This window comes from Dendrobates tinctorius, unplaced genomic scaffold (assembly GCF_039654945.1).
Source record: "Dendrobates tinctorius isolate UK_male_01 unplaced genomic scaffold, ASM3965494v1 ptg000326l, whole genome shotgun sequence".
Lineage (NCBI taxonomy): Eukaryota > Metazoa > Chordata > Amphibia > Anura > Dendrobatidae > Dendrobates > Dendrobates tinctorius.
Window position 1 is genome coordinate 10,530,084 of NW_027361993.1, and position 9,568 is coordinate 10,539,651.

General features: G+C 43.4%; 1 protein-coding gene across 1 annotated transcript; it reads left to right on the top strand.

Annotated features, from left to right (window-relative positions):
- Positions 1–5,385: 5,385 nt before the first annotated feature.
- Positions 5,386–7,232, top strand: LOC141074146 (transcription factor HES-5-like). The gene is made up of 3 exons (XM_073561681.1): positions 5,386–5,451; positions 5,581–5,761; positions 6,893–7,232. The coding sequence occupies exons 1-3, from the start codon at positions 5,386–5,388 to the stop codon at positions 7,105–7,107; spliced, it is 462 nt and encodes a 153-aa protein (XP_073417782.1). The 3' UTR covers positions 7,108–7,232.
- The last annotated feature ends 2,336 nt before the right edge of the window (positions 7,233–9,568 follow it).

Genomic DNA, 9,568 nt, shown 5'->3' on the forward strand with positions numbered 1-9,568 from the left:
GGTATATACACTAGTTTCCTTAATATTGCGTTGATCCAGGGAGCTAGTCTGATTGCCGTATGTGGAGTTGGGAAGGAATTTTTTCCCCCAATGTGTAGATTACTGTTTGCCACATGGTTTTTTTTTGCCTTCCTCTGGATCAACATGTTAGGGCAAGTTAGGATAGGATATGGGTTGAACTACATGGACTTAAAGTCTTCCTTCAACCTTAATAACTATGTTACTATGTTCAGCCTACTCCATCCTCTCTCAGCACAGCAACCAGACCACGGTCCCACAGTTGTGGTGACATAAAAGAATGTTTCCTCCTACACTTGCCAAAGCTAAGAGCTGGAACTCCACCATCTCCAATCTGTTGGCCACGGAAATACTGCCTTTTTGCCTGCAGGATACAGACGGTTTCCGAAAGCTGACGGCCGTCACAGTCCCCCAGTACCAGTTGCCCAGCCGCCATTACTTCTCTAAGAAAGCTGTGCCTGCAGTACACCGGCAACATCACCTGTTCCTTGAAAAAAATCTATATCTGCCAGGATGCTTTTCACTGACACCTGGACGAGCAAACATGGACAGGGAAGTTACAGTTCGCTGACTGGGAACTGGGTGACTCTGGTGGCTTTGGAGGCAAGCAGGCAAGGGGATGTTCCATAAGTCTTGGAATCCCCAATGCTTGTGGGACAACTCTCTGTATATAACAATTCCTCCACTGCGTCTGCCTCTGCCAACTCCTGTAATGCCTCCACCTCCACCCTCAACCTCTCCCTTAATGGGACGCATGTTCCTACAGTGCAGAGTGAATCCACCCACCTCCGTACTGCGCAGCCAGGGCTCACCACAGTCAGGCAGTCAGTCAGAGTTTAAATTAATATACGTTGGAGATCACAGTCACACAGCTCAAGAGTTGTGGACACCTATCCAAGTGTAGTTTGTGCAATGGCTGTCTCCAATGAACCAGGAGCCAAGGTAGACTGTGTGTGATAATGGTGCAAACCTGGTGACAGCCCTACACCAAGGCAACCTCACACACATGCCTTGCATGGCTCACGTACAATTTTTCCACCACTATCCAAGCCTGGATGTGCTGCTACAGAAAACACGACACTGTGTGCTCACTTCTGCCGTTTGCACCCCGCAGGTCATCGACTTGCATCGCTGCAAAGGTCTTTTGACCTACCGGTTAACCGCTTGAAATGAAATGTTCCAACAAGGTGGAATTTCACTCTGCACATGTTGCAGCAACTGTGGCAGCAGCATTGAGCCTTGGTGCAGTATGTCCTTTTGCATAGCCTGGGCCAACACAGTCAGGACGTGGTGCAAATCACGCTTGTGGAGTGGGCCCAGATCAAGGACCTCCGCACCCTTCTGCACAGTTTTGATATGGCTACTAATGGTGCTGAAGATGCTGTCATCAGCATAACAATTCCAGTCATCTACATGCTGGAGCACACTTTGAATAGACTGCAGTAGGAGGTGGTGGTCTCAGAGGAAGAGGTGGAAGCAGAGGAAGATGTGCAAGGAATAACAATATCTCTAAGTTCCGGACTGTCATTGCACAGGCAGGTGACATTACAGCAATCAAGGGGAGCTCATGTTTCCAGACAAACTGTTAGTGAAGGTGCATAAGCCGAGGAACAAATGGAGGAGGAAGAGGAGCAAGAGGTGATGGGCGCACAGCAGTCAGGAGATGAAGAGGATAATGATCCCCTCTCTGTTGTCCATTGTTGGCAGGAGGGTACAGAGGAAGTGAGCTTGAGTTTTACCCCACCACTAACACACCATGGACTTGGACCTCATGGAAGTGTCCAACACATGAGCATCTTCTTGCTGCACTACCTGCAACATTATGGCCATATTGTTATGATTAGAAATAGTGCTGACTACTGGGTTGCCACTCTGTTAGATCCACATTACAAGAGGACATTTTTGCAGATGCTTCCTCTCCTGGAAGGGGACGAATACCTGCTGGAGTATCAAAGATTGTAGACAATCTTAAGAGTGGTTTTCCCCAAGACAGCAGTGAGGCAGACAGTATGTACCGCAGTTATAAATTTCAAACACCGGGAACGTTGAGTTGTCAGCACAAAAACATTAGCAGCAGCAGTATAAGTGGCAGAAGCAATTTCTGTGGGTCGTTTCACACTTTTTTTATACCAGCCCATGCACCAGCAGAACAGAATACAAGTCTGACACGTTTTCAACAACTGGAGAGGATGGTGCAGCAGTATCTTGAGCTCAATATCAATGACATCAGTGGGGTTTGGACCCTTTTGCATCCGGCTGTTCCCTGAAAGTGTAGACCACCTAACTTTCATCAAGATAAACAAGTCATGGATCTCCAATGACTTTTGCACCCCAGTCCAGACCGGGTAGACTAGGCGATGGTGTAGTTTTTGTCGTTTTTAGTATGATACATTGATCTCGCATTATTGCAGTCTGTGACACCTTTGTCATGGCTAAAGTGACTGCTGTTGGTACTGCTGCTAATGTTGCAAACAATTTTTTGAAATGTGGAGACTCCAAGTTGGGTCTTCATCTTGTGGCTTGCCTGTTTTAGAAGGTGTGTCAGAGACCCATTATACTATTTCTACTCTATGGAAATTGATGCCACTTTAGTGGTGTGTGACAAAAATTTTTGGAAATGTGGAGACTCCAAGTTGGGTCTCCATCTGGTGGGTTGCCTGTAGTGGAAGGTGAGTCAAAGCCTCATTATACTATTTCTACTTTGGCGAAATTCATGCCACTTTAGTAGTGTGTCACAATAATTTTTTGAAATGTCTGGACTCCATGTTGGGTCTTGGTTGCCTGTAGCAGTAGAGTTCCCAGACTGGCAGGCTTGCACTTACTTTCAGTCAACTACCTGTATGACTATCTTTAATTGTTTCTAATAATAGTAGTCTACCAAGCTGATACTTGTGCCACCTGTGTGTGGCTGAGCAGAAAAACAGTTTGAGCTGTTGCATGACGTATCAGGGCTCCCGGCACAGCAGGCTTACACTGATCCCTCACCCACCTCATCTTAATTTAAACTTAAATTCAAAGCTGTAAATGCTGGCCCAGATCCTGATACCTCATGCATGGCCCATGGCTGACTGCTGCTGTGCTGTTATCAAATTTGTGCTGTGGGTCAATTGATGCCTTTTTTCCTGATGTCTGTCCCTAATGTTTGGAAATGTTGGGACTCCAAGTTGGGTCTCCTTCATGTGGGTTGCCTTAATTTTGCAGTGCAGGGCTCTCAGAGCACTAGGCCTACACGTGTCACTCATCCACCTGTTACTGATCAATGTTTCAGCTAGAAATGATGATCCATGCCCTGTCCCATGCATTCATGCTGCACAATTATACTATTTGTACTCTGGGTCAATTGATGCCACTCTTACTGATGTCTGCCCCTAATTTGATCTGTTCTTGCAGCTTTTTGCCCACCCCGCCTGAAAGTTTTGTCTATGCATTTGGTTTTGCCTCCCATTGAATTCAATGGGGTTTGGGTATGTCTGCTGACCCAAACCGAACCTTGAAGGGTTCGCTCATCTCTACTAGAGATCTTCATTTTCTGTGGAGTGAGTTTGTATAGTGCTCAGACAGTTCTCATCAAATCAACCCCCACAACCCAATTAATCACCCTAAAGCAGGCTCAATACCCTCTTATCCAAATGAAGCCTCTGAAATCACATATTTATATGCAAATGAAGTGATGTAATAGATTGAACACTAGGATAGAAAACTGGCATGAATGGGGGGGCCATAGGCCAGAGATCCTCAATGATAATCCAATTAGGTAATTGTAATCTCAACTTGCTCTTGTGCGCGTTTTATTACTGTCATCATCAAGAGGTTCACATGTTCCTCAGAAAAACAACGCAATAATGTATAATATTAATAGATTGTTTGATAAATTTCCAATAAGTTTTTTGTAATCAACATGCAAAGTCCACAATAGTACCAGAGTACTATGCTACGTTCACACATTGCGCATTCGGTACAGATTTGACCTGTCGGTCAAAGGGATCAGGATGAGGAGAAGCCACCAGTGATCTGTCTCGGATCAGTTATCTGAGGAGTATAGTCCTCAGCCAGGTATTCAAAGGTGTGTTTTCTCTAAAAAATATTACCAGCTTTTCAGAAAACGTGCAGACTGCAATAACACAAGTTCAGGTCCCTTAGGGCTCGTGCAGACGACTGTATAACACTGACGAGTAGTATCCCTATTTTTTATGGATTGCACTCGTCCCCATGTTATTCAACAAGGCTGTGCACATGTCCGATTTTTTTCCTCCGACCGTGTGGTCCGAGGAATAAAAAATCACAGTATTCTTGATTTGACTCTGATAATCGGATCCCATCATTCAAGTCTATGGGTCCGTGGAAAACATCAGACCACACTCAGATGACATCTGAGTGCTGTCCGATTTTCACAGACAGACTCAATGGACAAGGTGCAGAAACTTTTTTTATTTTCCACACCTGCAAGAAAATCATATCACACTGTGATCAAACTCTGATCAGAGTGTGATTAGCGTCATCGAACTGATTTTCTCAGATGAGAGAGAAACAATCATGTGACCCTAGCCTTAGGGGGGTCAGTATCAAAAGAAAAAAAAAAGTTTTTTTTTTAATAAAATATAAAAGTTCACATCGCCCCCTGATTTTTCTCGAAACGTAAATAAAAAATCTAAAAAATGAACACATTTGGTATTGTTGCGTGCAAGGCTCTCCTAACTAATAAGATATTATTACATATATCCCATACAGGCAACGGCAAAATGAGAGGAAAAAAAAAAGAAAAAAGGTCACCTCCCAAAAAATTGGAGAGCTTATGAAAATCAAAGAGCAATAATTGGAAACGAAAAGGGGCCCACTATGACTTTGTCTCCCCAAAGATCCAGATAAACCTGGATTGGGTAAGACTTTTACTAATTACAGTTATATGTTGTCCATTCAATCACTATTAAGACAAAGGCACAATGTAATAGATGATGACAACTGTCACGCGGCGGTCTTGGCACAGTGTCCTCTCCTGAGTTTCCCTCCAATGTCAGATATTTGATCCAGTGGATGAAGCACGTGTCTGGAGGCCACACGAGCCTTTCCCAGAATCTAATGTATCATTACCAGCCCCGACCCCATTGTCCTTCCATCCTCCACCTGCTGCTGAACAGAGGGTTGTTATCCCGAGGCAGTTCCACAGATAATTTAGCATCTAGTAATTGAAGCCCTCCGTATTGTTTGGGGGGGTCCGTGATTGGCTACTGACTGTGGGAAACTTCACAGAGCTCAGGACTCACAGATTCAGCTGTTGATATGCACTTATAAATAGGGGACGGTCTCACATCTGCCACAAGGAGAATTGTCAATCATCAGAGATATATCTGCAAGAACAGTGCATTAAAAATGGCGCCCACTGGCACGGCTGCAGGGTCCTGCAATAATGGTCAAAAGTGCAAAAATGCCTTCAGGGTAGGTATTAGGTGATGTTTTAAAAATCTGGAACTCACGTCATAACTTGTGGATGTAATGGTCCTGTCCATAAGAGCTAGCAATTGATATAGGTCGGTCAGAGTTTAATCAATTTTTTTTTTTTTACAGCAACTGAGTAAAGCGGAGGTGGAAAAGCTGAGGCGAGACAGAATTAACAGCAGCATTAGACAACTTAGATTGCAGCTGGAGAGTGAATTTCAGAGCCATCAGCCTAACACCAAACTGGAGAAAGCTGACATTCTGGAGATGACGGTCAGTTATTTGAAAAAGCGCCACATTCTGGTGAATGGTAAGTACTGCACGGCGCACTATTACAGTAATGGTGTAAAGTGTTAATTTATCCACTGGCAGAATCCTATCTATATGAGGTGCATAAGTAATAATTATACATGAACATTATTCCCAAAGGGACCCAAGGGCTTCCCGCTAAGAAGACTCCGGTATTATAGAGAGCACATGCTAGGCAGAAGCCCTATTATAGGTTATGTTGAACTGTCAGATATGAAGCTTAGAACAGCTTTATGAAGGCTGCATTTGCACTACGACCCCACTATCTGGAGGTCCTGATTATTCTTTGCTAGATAGGATGCCCATTTTATGACACCATTTATCGATCAGGTTCATAGGTTCCTAATATAAGTGGGATCTGATAGGTGCCAGATTGTGAAATACTCCTGATTATCAGATATCAGTTTATTAGAATTTTTTTTAATTCAACGGATGTTCGTGATTTTCTAAGGTGCCTTTTATTGGATACAGCCATCATTTGTCATTTTATACTAAAAACTTTATCTACAATATTCTGGAATAATCTTAAATTATCTGAATTATTTGATCAGCTTCTATCACAGACACATAAAGAGATGATAAGCTTTTGGAATGAAAAGGGCCACATACCTGAACAGGAGCCGTTTTTAGCCCATGTCAGCCCCTGCTTATTAAACTATTCATGGTCCAAGTATGCCACCCAACATGTACCTGATAGTTGCCATTGATGGACATGATAAATTCCATATTATGAAACGTTTCAGATTATGAGATGTCAGAATCATGGATTTTTATGGTGCACTGTTCTCATAGTGGTAAAAGTATTTGGCTCCCCTTGACCAATGCTGGTGAAGATGGCTTTAAGGTGCAATGATACACTGCGCTGCTGAAGGTATAATTCAAGGAACTTTATTGACCAATGCTGAAAAATATGGCTGCTGGTGCTTCCACCCTGATGTTCGTGTCATGTGGCCTGCCCTACTGTAACCACATAGGGATAGCACCTGGAAAAACTATGGACACTCCCTTTAAGAAATCATGCACAATTATTATTATATCTTACGGTACTGTATAGTCTTTGGCCATGTGAATGTAAAGGATGTTGAATTTTACATATTTTTTGTTTTATTATATTTTTTTGAATCCTATATAGCAACATCAAGCTCTACAAAAAAAACTTTCCAAGGCTATAGCCAATGTCTGCAGGAGACTTTGCACTATCTATCGTATCCTGCGAAAATGGACCAGGCCAATGAAAAAGTCATGCAGTATTTCAACAGAGGCTGCATAATGAGCAGTAAATCACCTGGTTCATCACCAACCAATTCAGAGCGGCCACTGAAACATGTCATCTGGAGACCATGGTAAAGGACTGTGATGCTTTGTCCTGCAAACCTGTATTTCACCCTCTGTCAGCTACTTTTCACCCTCTGTCACCTATAGACGTGGTGACTTTGGTGACATTACCAATAGTAGAGGCCAATTCAACTCATGTGTCCCATAGTAAAAAAGTAATTTTTTGTAATCAATAGTTGCTTCATGTTGAAGTTATAAATATTATTTCCTGTAAATTTAGCAAGCACTAACTATCTATATTGTACATAAGAAGGTTGTGTAATAATAACTAATAATGTATGTGGATAGCACTGGATATTATATATAGATATTATATTTCAAAGAAATTAAAACAATTATATTTTATATCACAAAATCTGTAAACCTTGTAATTCAAGTTTAATAAAAACAGTATATATTAGTATTTGCTGTTTATTTTACAAAAAAAATCAATTATGTAAAACTATGTTCACAGTTTTGCTGGTTGCCCTTGGACACAGGCTACAGTTAAGCTCCATTCCGCTGTCAGACTTGTGACTGCTCTGCTTGGCTTTAACTGTGTAACTGACGTATGAACAAAGGTGTTTGCAAAGATCATTTTAAAATGTAACTGCAGTTTCAGAAGAACTTGTAGCTGAATGTCCGTGTCTGCCTCTTTCTCCTCCCTAGAATGTCTGTTTCTGCCTCTAGTTCCTTCCTAGGATGTCTGTGTCCGCCTCTAGCTCCCTCCTAGAATGTCTGTGTCTGCCTCTAGCTCCTCCCTAGAATGTCTGTGTCTGCCACTAACTCCTCCCTAGAATGTCTGTGTTTGCCTTTAGGTCCTCCCTAGAATATCTGAGTCTGTCTCAAGCTCCTCCCTAGAATGTCTGTCTGCCTCTAGCTCCTCCCTATATTGTCTGTGTCTGCTTCCAGTTCCTCCCTAGTATGTCTGTGTCTGCCTCTAGCTTATCCATAGAATGTCTGTGTCTGTCTCTAGCTCCTCCCTAGAATGTCTGTGTCTGCCTCTAGCTCCTCCTTATAATGTCTGTGTCTGCTTCCAGCTCCTCCCTAGTATGTCTGTGTCTGCCTCTAGCTTCTCCCTAGAATGTCTGTGTTTGTCTCTAGCTCCTCCCTAGAATGTATGTGTCTGCCTCTAGCTCCTCCCTAAAATGTCTGTGTCTGCCTCTAGCTCCTCTCTAGAATGTCTGTCTGCCTCTAGCTCCTCCTTAGAATGTCTGTGCCTGCCTCCAGTTCCTCCCTAGTATGTCTTTGTCTGCCTCTAGCTCCTCCCTAGAATTTCTGTGTCTGTCTCTAGCTCCTCCCTAGAATGTATGTGTCTGTCTCTAGCTCCTCCCTAGAATGTCTGTGTCTGCCTCTAGCTCCTCCTTAGAATGTCTGTGTCTGCTTCTATCTCCTCCCTAGAATGTCTGTGTCTGCCTCGAACTCCTCCCTAGAATATCTGTGTCTGCCTCTAGCTCCTCCCTAGAATGTCTGTGTCTGCCTCCAGTTCCTGTTTAGCTTTAACTGTGTAACTGATGTATGAACAAAGGTGTTTGCAAAGATCATTTTAAAGTGTAACTGCAGTTTCAGAAGAACTTGTAGCAGAATGTCCGTGTCTGCCTCTTTCTCCTCCCTAGAATGGGTTTCTGCCTCTAGTTCCTTGCTAAAATGTCTGTGTCTGCCTCTAGCTCCTCCCTAGAAGGTCTGTCTGCTTCTAGCTCCTCCCTAGAATGTCTGTGTCTGTCTCTAGCTCCTCCCTAGAATGTCTGTCTGTCTCTAGCTTCTCTCTAGAATGTGTGTGTCTGCCTCTAGCTCCTCCCTAGAATGTGTGTGTCTGTCTCTAGCTCCTCCCTAGAATGTCTGTCTGTCTGTCTCTAGCTTCTTTCTAGAATGTGTGTCTGCCTCTAGCTTCTCTCTAGAATGTGTGTGTCTGCCTCTAGCTCCTCCCTAGAATGTCTGTCTGCGCCTCCCTAGAATGTCTGTCTGCGCCTCCCTAGAATGTCTGTGTCTGCCTCTAGCTCATCCCTAGAATGTCTGTGTCTGCCTCTAGCTCCTCCCTAGAATTTCTGTGTCTGACTCCAGTACCTCCCTAGTATATCTGTGTCTGCCTTTAGCTCCTCCATAGAATGTCTGTGTCTGTCTCTAGCTCCTCCCTAGAATGTCTGCATTTGCCTCTAGCTCCTCCCTAGAATATGTGTCTGCCTATAGCTCTTCCCTAGAATGCCTGTGTCTGCCTGTAGCTCCTCCCTAGAATGTCTGTGTCTTCCTCTAGTTCCTCCCTAAAATGTCTGTGGCTGCCTCTTTCTCCTCCCTAGAATTTCTGTATCTGGCTCTAGCTCTTCCCTAAAAAGATTTCTTAAGCCACCACCACGACAAGGTAGACTCTTTTGGCCGGGCCCCACTCTACTCTAACCTATTAAACATTTGCTAAAATATCCAATACAATTTAGGTATATTTTTATTTATTTTTCAATTTTAAAATGACCAATAATATCACATACAGGGGACAAATACC

What these genes read in the sequence shown, in the direction of transcription:
- LOC141074146 (XM_073561681.1), top strand. Translation starts at nt 5,386, where the DNA reads ATGGCGCCCACTGGCACGGCTGCAGGGTCCTGCAATAATGGTCAAAAG. An exon ending in AGTGCAAAAATGCCTTCAGG is followed by an intron (nt 5,452 to 5,580) that starts GTAGGTATTAGG and finishes TTTTTTTTACAG; the next exon opens with CAACTGAGTAAAGCGGAGGT. An exon ending in GCGCCACATTCTGGTGAATG is followed by an intron (nt 5,762 to 6,892) that starts GTAAGTACTGCA and finishes AATCCTATATAG; the next exon opens with CAACATCAAGCTCTACAAAA.